General features: G+C 53.4%; 1 protein-coding gene across 1 annotated transcript in view; it reads left to right on the plus strand.

Moving 5' to 3' along the window:
* The window catches only part of LOC138520570 (E3 ubiquitin-protein ligase TRIM39-like), a 186,851-nt gene that overhangs the window by 140,620 nt on the left and 31,510 nt on the right, over window positions 1–14,721 (plus strand). Inside the window, exon 5 of the mRNA XM_069632908.1 lies at window positions 13,272–13,691. Within this exon, the coding sequence (XP_069489009.1) occupies window positions 13,272–13,691 (420 nt within the window). The remainder of the gene's footprint in view (window positions 1–13,271; window positions 13,692–14,721) is intronic.

Raw genomic sequence — 14,721 nt, forward strand, 5'->3', positions numbered from 1 at the left:
ACTGTTGTCACCATGAGTTCCATACAGTACATACTATAGGGCAGCGCAGTTGAGAGTGCTGAATCTGGAAGACTATTAAGATATGTCCCTTAAGTGGATATTTGTATTTATATATTTATTTTTACATTTATAGAGTGCGCTAAGCCTTTGGGCATCAAGGCGCTGTTACATAAACCAGTTACTCATGCGTACAGAATACAGAGGAGAGCATTATTTACATCCAGTGACTCATGCGTACAGAATACAGAGGAGAGCATTATTTACATCCAGTAACTCATGCGTACAGAATACAGAGCTGAGTATTATTTACATCCAGTGACTCATGCGTACAGAATACAGAAGAGAGCATTATCTACATTAGTGTTCGTCAGACATCATGGGTTTATGGACATACCTCACAGAGGAAGGAGCCATAGTAGTCAGCGTTAGGAGAACATCAACGTTTTTAGCGCTTTCCTGAAGGTCCAATAAGACTGTTCGGCCCGCAGGGTAAGCGGTGTAAGTTCCATTGTTTGGACGCGATTACTGGGGAGCTAGATCCTCCAGCTTTGGCACGCTTGTATTTGGGCTGAATGATGCGGCGGGCATAGCTGCTCTGGTCGGTCTGCCAGACGATGTTTTTGTGATTTTTTTTTGTGATAAGTAAGGTGGGGCATCTTTGGATAGGCATCTATGCGTGATGGAAAGCGTTTTAAAAAGGACCCGCTCATGGATAGGGAGCAAGTGGACATTTTTTCTTGTCGCAGTGATATGATCAGCTTTAGGAATATTAAGCGCGGCTCTGAGTGCGTTATTCTGTATAACCTGCATTTTCCGAACACTGATATCAGTAGTACCTGCAAAGAGGGCATTGCAATAGTCGAGCGTTGATCCTATGGTGGCTCGGGCTATAGTCAAGCAGCTATCAGTAGAGAGGAATGGTCTGGAGGCGTTGATTAGTTTGCTATTGTATACGGCAGAGGAGGCAATGGCGTTAACTTGCCGTGATAGCGAAAGTGAAGCATCCAGATACACGCCAAGTGTTTTCACAAAGGGTGAGACAGGCATTGCGGTCCTATCAATGTTGAAGGATGAGTATAGGGGGTGATTGCTAGCCGATTGACTACCTCATGGTATTCAATAGCACCTGCACTCAGAGGGGAGGAAAGGGAGAGGGACGCGGGGGGAGGTTGGTATAAAAGTTTGACTATGTTGATGGATTGGCCGGCAAGTTTTGATGTAACGTGTTTTGAAAACAGAAAAATAAAGATTTATTTTAAAAAAGGGATCATGGGAAGTTGCCTTAACAGAGGTACAGTATCCCCATACCTGGGACACTTTTTCCAGAAGCAAAGTGGAATTCCCAATCCGCTGTGAAAATCCTTTGGAAATATGTCATGGCTCATTCCCTCATGGGTATTACAAGAGCGTATCCAACGTCATAACGAGCATCAACAAGAGGCTGGAAGACATTGAAACGCAAAGCCATATCAAACTGACTCTAGACACCTACTTAAGGAAAGTATTTCTTATAAGGCCTGACCAAGGTAGCAAATTCACCTGCGCTGGGAAACTCTTTAGGGTTGTGGGAACGGTACAGAACACAGGTGAATATGATCCTCACAACAAAACCTGTGCGGATATTAACGGGGGGTACCACCCTTTCTTCTGCACGGTGACATTGTAGAATCTCAGAGGGTGGGTGACAGTAACGCGCCTCTGCTCAGGATCATGCCAATCAAGGGGTTAAGCAATGGTGTTATGAATATTCAGTATATCAAAAGCGACTATGTGCTGGTGTGTAAAGGCCATTTTGACACCATCAACAGCGTGATAATGGATGACCAGGCATCATCCATCTCATTCAAGTTTGGAAAGGGGATCATGAAACTACACCTGCGACCTTGTAAGAGTTTTGACTACTTATGGTGGTGGTGAAAAACGACGGGGACCCTTCCCTTTACAGGGATTATTACATGGCCCAGGTGGGTCATGGAATGCCAGCCTTCCACGTGCGCTAGTCATGTACGGCGCTGGTTTGGGAGGTATATAATAAAGCGTATTCAGAACAGCCATGCTGTTCTTAGAAGGGGGTTACCAACTCTCCATGACATTTCAAAGGTTTTTATTAGAGAAAGTGCAAAGGGGATTGCTAAGAGCTTTCCCTCTCTCTCATCTAGTGTGGGCGGTTTTCTCTTTAGCCCAGATGTCCTTGAACCCCAGGATGGCCTCTAGAGATTGGTGACCTCTACTGCCTCTGCCTGCCTGCTTGTGATGGCCTAAGAGCAAACACCCTTTCCATCTAACTCCCCATGGGAACAATCTAGGTGACACCTAACCAAGGTCATACAATATCATTTCTACAAGAAGATATGCCTTCCAGACACTCGGGTCCCACTTGGTCTTTTCCTTTCACGCCCTTGTACTCCTGGCCCTGATGTTCTATCCTTTCTCGCCTTACCTCCTACCCTCCTCCCCTTCTTTCTTCCACTCTCCTTTGTCTCTCCCTCTTTATCTCTCTCTCCTCCTGTCCTACTAATGTTCTCTTGCTACTCCTATTCTCCTCCTCCTTTCTATCACTACTCTCCACATTACTACTACTCTGCCCTCCCCATCTACTATGAGTCTCCACTCCACTCCACCCACACCTTCTCCCACAGTCACTCTCCTTTCACTCCCCCAGTTACCTTCTTATTCACTCTCACTCACCCCTACTCTGATAGTCTCACTCTCGCACACAAGTACCACTTTTTCTCACCAACCAATACCTCACCTTGCACACTTCAGCAATCCTTCTACAGTCTCCTCTGCACTGTCCTTCCTCCACTTTGTCTTTTGGTCCTCCTTCTCCTCCCTTGACTTCATCCGAACAAACCACACCGTCCTGTTTCATGCATGCCTTTTATCCTCCTCCTTCCCCCTCCATTGGGTCACTTCCAGAGCTCGTTCCCTGGGCCAATCGCTGTCTTTCTTCCCCCCAGGGGTGGCATTACAGTTAAGCAAAGACATATAATGGGTGTTAAGCCCCGCCCCCTTTTTGAACACATGTCCGCTAGTATTCAGGAATGGAGGCCTGCTCTCAACAAAGGCAATGTCCCAGTTCGTAATGGGCTGAGAATTGTGATAGCCACGTGGCTGTATGGACCGTTCCATGGCACTGTTACAGGTATATTTAATATCTGTGGTACATAGAGCACTGGGATCGCCGCTTCGCTCTGCGTTCCTGTTGCAGGGAAACTGAGTGTCTGTGGCGCACAGAGCGCTGGGATCGCCACTTCAAGGTGCGGGCCACTCCACAGTCCTGTTGCAGGTAAAATGAGTGTCTGTGGCGCACAGAGCGCTGGGATCGCCACTTCAAGGTGCGGGCCAGTCCAGAGTCCTGTTGAAGGTAGAATGCAGGTCTGTGCTGCACAGAGCGCTGGGATCGCCACTTCAAGGTGCGGGCCACTCCACAGTCCTGTTGAAGGTAGAATGCAGGTCTGTGTTGCACTGGAATTGTTACTTTGATGCAGGGAATGCTCTGCCGGTTCATCATTTCTCGCTGTCTCTCTCCAGGTGGGGTTGCTCGTTCTTTCTTCCACCACTTTGCCTTCTGGGAAAGGTATACCTATGGGACAAAAAGAAAGACTGTCCAGCAGATTGTGCAATAGAGGTATGGGGCAAGAAAAGGTGGTACTCATTTCAGACATACTGGCACATGTGGAAGGGACAGGGACCCTCCCAGCTCTCACAGTCCACCTATGAGGTGGGACTGGCCCTGGTGAAAACCCTGGTAGACCACCCACCCCAGGCTGAGAGGGGTCCACATCCCCTCTTGACAGGTCCAGGTTCCTTACCCCATCACATAAGAAAATGCAATGAATGAAATAAAATATTTGGAAGAGTAGTGCTTAGAGCACACACGTGGGGACGCTGTTGAAACAGACAATGTTTTATTTCTGAGAGGCCCTGAATGTACAGGAGCAGCAGGCAGAGCAAAATCACAGTCATGTTTTGGAGGTCGCGCAGCGAGAAGTGGGATTATTTAGAATATACAGGAAATCCCACAATGCAATGCAAGCAGGACATTAGCCTCTGCCCGGGTGCTGGTGCTCCCAGTGACATGTTAGACAACACCAAAGAAGGCATGTTTAGGTGCCTGAGACCCAGGACTGGAATCACATGGGTGCTAGACCCCAGATGAGGTCTTGTTGCATCTGTCCACTGTCAATGGTGGTCTATATCATGTGGCTAGGCTGAGCAAATAGTGCAGGTCTCATATGCAGCTGCAAAACCAAGCCCTCCGAAGTGGCAAGGATGCTGTTAGGAAGTTCATCGTTAATGTAATATCTTACTGACTTTTCTGTATAAGCCTCATTGTGTGAAACCCCATAAAAACCCTGATGTTTTTGTGCTTGGCGACCATATTTTTGGGACAGTGATACTCTGCCAGTTTCTCTATTTCTGCACAGCTGTATGCAAATACATCCTGCCTCTAGCATTGCTGCCTGCGTGGCAGCTGCATGGGAATACATCCTGCCTCTAGCATTGCTGCATGGGTCGCAGCTGCATGGAAATACATCCTGCCTCTATCATCACTGCCTGGGTCGCATCTGCATGGGAATACATCCTGCCTCTAGCATTTCTGCCCAGGTCGCAGCTGCATGGGAATGCATCCTGCCTCTAGCACTGCTGCCTGGGTACCAGCTGCATGGAAATACATCCTGCCTCTAGCATTGCTGCCTGGGTCGCAGCTGCATGGAAATACATCCCGCCTCTGACATTGCTGCCTGGGTCGCAGCTGCATGGAAATAAATCCTGCCTCTAGCATTGCTCCGGGTCACAGCTGCAGGGAAATGCATCTGCCTCTGGCATTGCTGCCTGGGTCGCACCTGCATGGGAATACATCCTGCCTCTAGCACTGCTGCCTGGGTCGCAGCTGCAGGGAAATACATCCTGCATCTAGCATTGCTGCCTGGGTCGCAGCTACATGGAAATACATCCCGCCTCTAGCACTGCTGCCCGGGTCGCAACTGCATGGAAATACATCCTGCCTCTAGCATTGCTGCTCGGGTCACAGCTGCATGGAAATACATCCCGCCTCTAGCATTGTTGCCTGGGTCGCAACTGCATGGAAATACATCCTGCCTCTAAAATTGCTGCTCGGGTCGCAGCTGCAGGGAAATACATACCGCCTCTAGCATTGCTGACTGGGTCGCAGCTGCATGGAAATACATCCCACCTCTGGCATTGCTGCCTGGGTCGCATCTGCATCAGAATACATCCCGTCTCTAGCATTGCTGCCCGGGTCGCAGCTGCATGGAAATACATCCTGCCTCTGGCATTGCTGCCTGCGTCGCAGCTGCATGGGAATACATCCCGCCTCTAGCATTGCTGCCTGGGTCGCAGCTGCATGGGAATACATTCCGCCTCTAGCATTGCTGACTGGGTCGCAGCTGCATGGAAATGCATCCCGCTTCTAGCATCGCTGCCTGGGTCGCAGCTGCATGGGAATACATCCTGCCTCTAGCATTGCTTCCTGGGTCACAGCTGCATGGAAATGCATTCTGCCTCTAGCATCGCTGCCTAGGTCGCAGCTGCATGGGAAAACACCCTGCCTCTAGCATTGCTGACTGGGTCGCAGCTGCATGGAAATGCATCCCGCTTCTAGCATCGCTGCCTGGGTCGCAGCTGCATGGGAATACATCCTGCCTCTAGCATTGCTGCCTGGGTCGCAGCTGCATGGAAATGTATCCTGCCTCTAGCATCGCTGCCTAGGTCGCAGCTGCATCGGAATACATCCCGTCTCTAGCAGTGCTGCCCGGGTCGCAGCTGCATGGAAATACATCCTGCCTCTGGCATTGCTGCCTGCGTCGCAGCTGCATGGGAATACATCCCGCCTCTAGCATTGCTGCCCGGGTCGCAGCTGCATGGGAATACATTCCGCCTCTAGCATTGCTGACTGGGTCGCAGCTGCATGGAAATGCATCCCGCTTCTAGCATCGCTGCCTGGGTCGCAGCTGCATGGGAATACATCCTGCCTCTAGCATTGCTGCCTGGGTCGCAGCTGCATGGAAATGCATTCTGCCTCTAGCATCGCTGCCTAGGTCGCAGCTGCATGGGAAAACACCCTGCCTCTAGCATTGCTGACTGGGTCGCAGCTGCATGGAAATGCATCCCGCTTCTAGCATCGCTGCCTGGGTCGCAGCTGCATGGGAATACATCCTGCCTCTAGCATTGCTGCCTGGGTCGCAGCTGCATGGAAATGCATCCTGCCTCTAGCATCGCTGCCTAGGTCACAGCTGCATGGGAAAACACCCTGCCTCTAGCATTTCTGCCTGGGTCGCAGCTGCATGGGAATATATCCCGACTCTAGCACCGCTGCCTGGGTCGTAGCTGCATGCAAATACATCCTGCCTCTAGCATTGCTGCCCAGGTTGCTGCTGCATGGGAATACATCCTGCCTCTATCATCGCTGCATGGGTCGCAGCTGCATGGAAATACATCCTGCCTTTAGCATTTCTGCCCGGGTCGCAGCTGCATGGGAATGCATCCTGCCTCTAGCACTGCTGCCTGGGTCCCAGCTGCATGGAATACATCGTGCCTCTAGCATTGCTGCCTGGGTCGCAGCTGCATGGAAAAACATCCCACCTCTGGCATTGCTGCCAGGGTCGCAACTGCATGGAAATACATCCCGCCTCTAGCATTGCTGCCTGGGTCGCAGCTGCATGGGAATACATTCCGCCTCTAGCATTGCTGACTGGGTCGCAGCTGCATGGAAATGCATCCCGCTTCTAGCATCGCTGCCTGGGTCGCAGCTGCATGGGAATACATCCTGCCTCTAGCATTGCTGCCTGGGTCGCAGCTGCATGGAAATGCATTCTGCCTCTAGCATCGCTGCCTAGGTCGCAGCTGCATGGGAAAACACCCTGCCTCTAGCATTGCTGACTGGGTCGCAGCTGCATGGAAATGCATCCCGCTTCTAGCATCGCTGCCTGGGTCGCAGCTGCATGGGAATACATCCTGCCTCTAGCATTGCTGCCTGGGTCGCAGCTGCATAGAAATGCATCCTGCCTCTAGCATCGCTGCCTAGGTCACAGCTGCATGGGAAAACACCCTGCCTCTAGCATTTCTGCCTGGGTCGCAGCTGCATGGGAATATATCCTGCCTCTAGCATCGCTGCATGGGTCGCAGCTGCATGGAAATACATCCTGCCTTTAGCATTTCTGCCCGGGTCGCAGCTGCATGGGAATGCATCCTGCCTCTAGCACTGCTGCCTGGGTAGCAGCTGCATGGAAATACATCCTGCCTCTAGCATTGCTTCCTGGGTCACAGCTGCATGGAAATGCATTCTGCCTCTAGCATCGCTGCCTAGGTCGCAGCTGCATGGGAAAACACCCTGCCTCTAGCATTGCTGACTGGGTCGCAGCTGCATGGAAATGCATCCCGCTTCTAGCATCGCTGCCTGGGTCGCAGCTGCATGGGAATACATCCTGCCTCTAGCATTGCTGCCTGGGTCGCAGCTGCATGGAAATGTATCCTGCCTCTAGCATCGCTGCCTAGGTCGCAGCTGCATCGGAATACATCCCGTCTCTAGCAGTGCTGCCCGGGTCGCAGCTGCATGGAAATACATCCTGCCTCTGGCATTGCTGCCTGCGTCGCAGCTGCATGGGAATACATCCCGCCTCTAGCATTGCTGCCCGGGTCGCAGCTGCATGGGAATACATTCCGCCTCTAGCATTGCTGACTGGGTCGCAGCTGCATGGAAATGCATCCCGCTTCTAGCATCGCTGCCTGGGTCGCAGCTGCATGGGAATACATCCTGCCTCTAGCATTGCTGCCTGGGTCGCAGCTGCATGGAAATGCATTCTGCCTCTAGCATCGATGCCTAGGTCGCAGCTGCATGGGAAAACACCCTGCCTCTAGCATTGCTGACTGGGTCGCAGCTGCATGGAAATGCATCCCGCTTCTAGCATCGCTGCCTGGGTCGCAGCTGCATGGGAATACATCCTGCCTCTAGCATTGCTGCCTGGGTCGCAGCTGCATGGAAATGCATCCTGCCTCTAGCATCGCTGCCTAGGTCACAGCTGCATGGGAAAACACCCTGCCTCTAGCATTTCTGCCTGGGTCGCAGCTGCATGGGAATATATCCCGACTCTAGCACCGCTGACTGGGTCGTAGCTGCATGCAAATACATCCTGCCTCTAGCATTGCTGCCCAGGTTGCTGCTGCATGGTAATACATCCTGCCTCTATCATCGCTGCATGGGTCGCAGCTGCATGGAAATACATCCTGCCTTTAGCATTTCTGCCCGGGTCGCAGCTGCATGGGAATGCATCCTGCCTCTAGCACTGCTGCCTGGGTCCCAGCTGCATGGAATACATCGTGCCTCTAGCATTGCTGCCTGGGTCGCAGCTGCATGGAAAAACATCCCACCTCTGGCATTGCTGCCAGGGTCGCAACTGCATGGAAATACATCCCGCCTCTAGCATTGCTGCCTGGGTCGCAGCTGCATGGGAATACATTCCGCCTCTAGCATTGCTGACTGGGTCGCAGCTGCATGGAAATGCATCCCGCTTCTAGCATCGCTGCCTGGGTCGCAGCTGCATGGGAATACATTCTGCCTCTAGCATTGCTGCCTGGGTCGCAGCTGCATGGAAATGCATTCTGCCTCTAGCATCGCTGCCTAGGTCGCAGCTGCATGGGAAAACACCCTGCCTCTAGCATTGCTGACTGGGTCGCAGCTGCATGGAAATGCATCCCGCTTCTAGCATCGCTGCCTGGGTCGCAGCTGCATGGGAATACATCCTGCCTCTAGCATTGCTGCCTGGGTCGCAGCTGCATAGAAATGCATCCTGCCTCTAGCATCGCTGCCTAGGTCACAGCTGCATGGGAAAACACCCTGCCTCTAGCATTTCTGCCTGGGTCGCAGCTGCATGGGAATATATCCCGATACTAGCACCGCTGCCTGGGTCGCAGCTGCATGCAAATACATCCTGCCTCTAACATTGCTGCCCAGGTTGCTGCTGCATGGGAATACATCCTGCCTCTAGCATCGCTGCATGGGTCGCAGCTGCATGGAAATACATCCTGCCTTTAGCATTTCTGCCCGGGTCGCAGCTGCATGGGAATGCATCCTGCCTCTAGCACTGCTGCCTGGGTCCCAGCTGCATGGAAATACATCCTGCCTCTAGCATTGCTGCCTGGGTCGCAGCTGCATGGAAAAACATCCCGCCTTTGGCATTGCTGCCAGGGTCGCAACTGCATGGAAATACATCCCGCCTCTAGCATTGCTGCCTGGGTCGCAGCTGCATGGGAATACATCCGCCTCTAGCATTGCTGCCTGGGTCGCAGCTGCATGGGAATACACCCTGCCTCTAGCATCGCTGCCTGGGTCGCAGCTGCATGGGAATACATCCTGCCTCTGGCATTGTTGCCTGGGTCACAGCTGCATGGGAATACATCCTGTCTCTGGCATTGTTGCCTGGGTCGCAGCTGCATGGGAATACACCCTGCCTCTAGCATCGCTGCCTGGGTCGCAGCTGCATGGGAATACATCCTGCCTCTAGCATTGCTACCCGGGTCGCAGCTGCATGGCAAGGCATCCTGCCTCTAGCATTGCTGCCTGGGTAGCAGCTGCATGGAAATACATCCTGCCTCTAGCATCACTGCCTGGGTCGCAGCTGCATGGGAATACATCCTGCCTCTAGCATTGCTGCCTGGGTCGCAGCTGCATGGAAATACACCCTGCCTCTAGCATCACTGCCTGGGTCGCAGCTGCATGGGAATAGATCCTGCCTCTGGCATTGTTGCCTGGGTCACAGCTGCATGGCAAGGCATCCTGCCTCTAGCATTGCTGCCTGGGTCGCAGCTGCATGGGAATACATCCTGCCTCTAGCATTGCTGGCTGGGTCGCAGCTGCATGGAAATGCATTCTGCCTCCAGCATCGCTGCCTAGGTCGCAGCTGCATGGGAAAACACCCTGCCTCTAGCATTGCTGACTGGGTCGCAGCTGCATGGAAATGCATCCCGCTTCTAGCATCGCTGCCTGGGTCGCAGCTGCATGGGAATACATCCTGCCTCTAGCATTGCTGCCTGGGTCGCAGCTGCATGGAAATGCATCCTGCCTCTAGCATCGCTGCCTAGGTCACAGCTGCATGGGAAAACACCCTGCCTCTAGCATTTCTGCCTGGGTCGCAGCTGCATGGGAATATATCCCGACTCTAGCACCGCTGCCTGGGTCGCAGCTGCATGCAAATACATCCTGCCTCTAACATTGCTGCCCAGGTTGCTGCTGCATGGGAATACATCCTGCCTCTAGCATCGCTGCATGGGTCGCAGCTGCATGGAAATACATCCTGCCTTTAGCATTTCTGCCCGGGTCGCAGCTGCATGGGAATGCATCCTGCCTCTAGCACTGCTGCCTGGGTAGCAGCTGCATGGAAATACATCCTGCCTCTAGCATCACTGCCTGGGTCGCAGCTGCATGGGAATACATCCTGCCTCTAGCATTGCTGCCTGGGTCGCAGCTGCATGGAAATACACCCTGCCTCTAGCATCACTGCCTGGGTCGCAGCTGCATGGGAATAGATCCTGCCTCTGGCATTGTTGCCTGGATCACAGCTGCATGGCAAGGCATCCTGCCTCTAGCATCGCTGCCTGGGTCGCAGCTGCATGGGAATACATCCTGCCTCTGGCATTGTTGCCTGGGTCACAGCTGCATGGCAAGGCATCCTGCCTCTAGCATTGCTGCCTGGGTCGCAGCTGCATGCAAGGCATCCAGCCTCTAGCATTGCTGCCTGGGTCGCAGCTGCATGGGAATACACCCTGCCTCTAGCATCGCTGCCTGGGTCGCAGCTGCATGGAAATACATCCTGCCTCTAGCATTGCTGCCCGGGTCGCAGCTGCATGGCAAGGCATCCTGCCTCTAGCATTGCTGCCTGGGTAGCAGCTGCATGGAAATACATCCTGCCTCTAGCATCACTGCCTGGGTCGCAGCTGCATGGGAATACATCCTGCCTCTAGCATTGCTGCCTGGGTCGCAGCTGCATGGAAATACACCCTGCCTCTAGCATCACTGCCTGGGTCGCAGCTGCATGGGAATAGATCCTGCCTCTGGCATTGTTGCCTGGGTCACAGCTGCATGGCAAGGCATCCTGCCTCTAGCATTGCTGCCTGGGTCGCAGCTGCATGCAAGGCATCCTGCCTCTAGCATTGCTGCCCGGGTCGCAGCTGCATGGCAAGGCATCCTGCCTCTAGCATTGCTGCCTGGGTCGCAGCTGCATGGGAATACATCCTGCCTCTAGCATTGCTGGCTGGGTCGCAGCTGCATGGAAATGCATTCTGCCTCCAGCATCGCTGCCTAGGTCGCAGCTGCATGGGAAAACACCCTGCCTCTAGCATTGCTGACTGGGTCGCAGCTGCATGGAAATGCATCCCGCTTCTAGCATCGCTGCCTGGGTCGCAGCTGCATGGGAATACATCCTGCCTCTAGCATTGCTGCCTGGGGCGCAGCTGCATGGAAATGCATCCTGCCTCTAGCATCGCTGCCTAGGTCACAGCTGCATGGGAAAACACCCTGCCTCTAGCATTTCTGCCTGGGTCGCAGCTGCATGGGAATATATCCCGACTCTAGCACCGCTGCCTGGGTCGCAGCTGCATGCAAATACATCCTGCCTCTAACATTGCTGCCCAGGTTGCTGCTGCATGGGAATACATCCTGCCTCTAGCATCGCTGCATGGGTCGCAGCTGCATGGAAATACATCCTGCCTTTAGCATTTCTGCCCGGGTCGCAGCTGCATGGGAATGCATCCTGCCTCTAGCACTGCTGCCTGGGTCCCAGCTGCATGGAAATACATCCTGCCTCTAGCATTGCTGCCTGGGTCGCAGCTGCATGGAAAAACATCCCGCCTTTGGCATTGCTGCCAGGGTCGCAACTGCATGGAAATACATCCCGCCTCTAGCATTGCTGCCTGGGTCGCAGCTGCATGGGAATACATCCGCCTCTAGCATTGCTGCCTGGGTCGCAGCTGCATGGGAATACACCCTGCCTCTAGCATCGCTGCCTGGGTCGCAGCTGCATGGGAATACATCCTGCCTCTGGCATTGTTGCCTGGGTCACAGCTGCATGGCAAGGCATCCTGCCTCTAGCATTGCTGCCTGGGTCGCAGCTGCATGCAAGGCATCCAGCCTCTAGCATTGCTGCCTGGGTCGCAGCTGCATGGGAATACACCCTGCCTCTAGCATCGCTGCCTGGGTCGCAGCTGCATGGGAATACATCCTGCCTCTAGCATTGCTGCCCGGGTCGCAGCTGCATGGCAAGGCATCCTGCCTCTAGCATTGCTGCCTGGGTAGCAGCTGCATGGAAATACATCCTGCCTCTAGCATCACTGCCTGGGTCGCAGCTGCATGGGAATACATCCTGCCTCTAGCATTGCTGCCTGGGTCGCAGCTGCATGGAAATACACCCTGCCTCTAGCATCACTGCCTGGGTCGCAGCTGCATGGGAATAGATCCTGCCTCTGGCATTGTTGCCTGGGTCACAGCTGCATGGCAAGGCATCCTGCCTCTAGCATTGCTGCCTGGGTCGCAGCTGCATGCAAGGCATCCTGCCTCTAGCATTGCTGCCCGGGTCGCAGCTCCATGGCAAGGCATCCTGCCTCTAGCATTGCTGCCTGGGTCGCAGCTGCATGGAAATACATCCTGCCTCTAGCATTGCTGCCTGGGGCGCTTATTGGATTACCTCGGAAGTGGAATCAGGAAAAACTGTGCAAACCCACAATTTGTGACAACACACCATTTGCACAATAAAGGGGCACAAGATAATGAAGCTAAACATGAGGCAAATGCGTTTCAAGGTGCTATGCAATGTTAAATGCATAACTCTGGACAGCACCGAAGCAGCTCTACAACTCATGGCGCTTGAAAACACACGACAAAAAGAAGACATTATAGGAAAATCCCGATATGGAAAAATGTGCGTGAAAATAATTGTTTGAAACTGCATTTTAAAAGCTTTCTGCAGGGGGAATCCCTCGAAATCCTCCCCCTTCCAGGGATTGCTCTTGCCTACTCGCGGTAATGAGGTGGGGGGGGGGGCTCTTCTAAAGTATTTTCCAAGGGCTCTTTTTGTTCCAAGGCCACACCAGTGCCTGCTCTACTGAGGACACGCCCATTTAGCTTGATAGGCATGTCCCACAGCCAGTAAATACCTCACGCTCCTCCTGGGTGTGTAAGGAAGAAGAAGGACTGACACGCCCCCTTCAGGGGCTCTGATGAGTAACGAAACTTAACTTCACTTTTTTTGTTATAGCTGAACATGGCCGCAGCCGCCCAGCTCCAGAGCCTGAAGGAGGAGGCCACCTGCTCCATATGCCTGGAATACTTCACAGAGCCGGTGTCTGTGGAGTGTGGACATGCCTTCTGCCTGTCCTGCATCACTCAGTGCTGGGAGGCACTGGAGGCAAACTTCCCCTGCCCCCAGTGCAGAGAAACCTCACAGAGCAAAACCCTCCGACCTTACAGGCAGCTGGGGAACGTGGTGGAAATAGCCAGACAGCTTCACCTTCCCAATACGACCCCCCAGGAGGAGAATCTGTGCCGAGAACATGAAGAGAAACTGAAACTCTTCTGCGAGGATGACCAGAGACCCATCTGTGTGATCTGCCGGGAATCCAAGGGTCACAGAGCTCACACAGTGCTCCCCATTCCAGAGGCTGCCCAGGAGTACAAGGTAAGGTTGCTAAAGGGACAAGGGGTGTATGCTAACACAGTGCTCTTCATTTCTGAGGCTGCCCAGGAGTACAAGGTATGTGTGCTATAGGGACATGGGGGGGGTCGGGTTACACAGTCCTCCCCATTCCAGCGGCTGCCCAGGAGTACAAGGTGTGTGTGCTGTAGGTCTGGGACATGGGGGGTTCCCACGAGGTGCTCTTCATTTCTGAGGCTGCCCAGGAGTACCAGGTATGTGTGCTATAGGGAGATGGAGGGGGATGGGTTTTTATATTGTCCTCCCATTCCAGCGGCTGCCCAGGATTACAAGGTATGTGTGCTGTAGGTCTGGGACATGGGTGGGTTCTCACACACTGCTCTTCATTTCTGAGGCTGTCCAGGAATACGTAGTTTGCACTATAGCTCTGGGGTGAAAGGTGGCCGTGCATAATGCTTCCCATTCCAGACACTAGCGCCCAGGATTACACAGTATGTGTGCTGTATGTAGGTCGAGGAGAATAGTGGGGCCAGCCTCCCGGGGAAGATGCAAGATGAGTAACGTTTGTTGTGGATATGGCAGCAGTTGGGAGCCTGAGGGAGGTGTACATTAGCCTATGGGAGAAGCTAGAAGACTGGGGGAGCATTCTCTATAGACGGTACATTAGCCTATGGGAGCAGCTAGGAGTCTGAGGGAGCATTCTTTATAGACTGTCCATTAGCCTATGGCAGCAGGTCGGAGTCTGAGGGAGCATTCTTTATAGACTGTCCATTATCCTATGGGAGCAGGTCGGAGTCTGAGGGAGCATTCTTTATAGATTGTCCATTAGCCTATGGCAGCAGGTCGGAGTCTGAGGGAGCATTCTTTATAGACTGTCCATTATCCTATGGGAGCAGCAACAATTCTGAGGGAGCATTCTTTATAGACTGTCCCTTAGCCTATAGGAGCACCTAGGAGTCTGAAGGAGCATACACTCTAGACTGTCTGTTAGCCTGTGGAAGCACCTAGGAGTCTGAAGGAGCATTCTTTATAGATTGTCCATTAGCCTATGGGA

Source organism: Ambystoma mexicanum, chromosome 13 (assembly GCF_040938575.1).
Source record: "Ambystoma mexicanum isolate Mex_15411 chromosome 13, UKY_AmexF1_1, whole genome shotgun sequence".
In the NCBI taxonomy this organism is placed as follows: Eukaryota; Metazoa; Chordata; class Amphibia; order Caudata; family Ambystomatidae; genus Ambystoma; species Ambystoma mexicanum.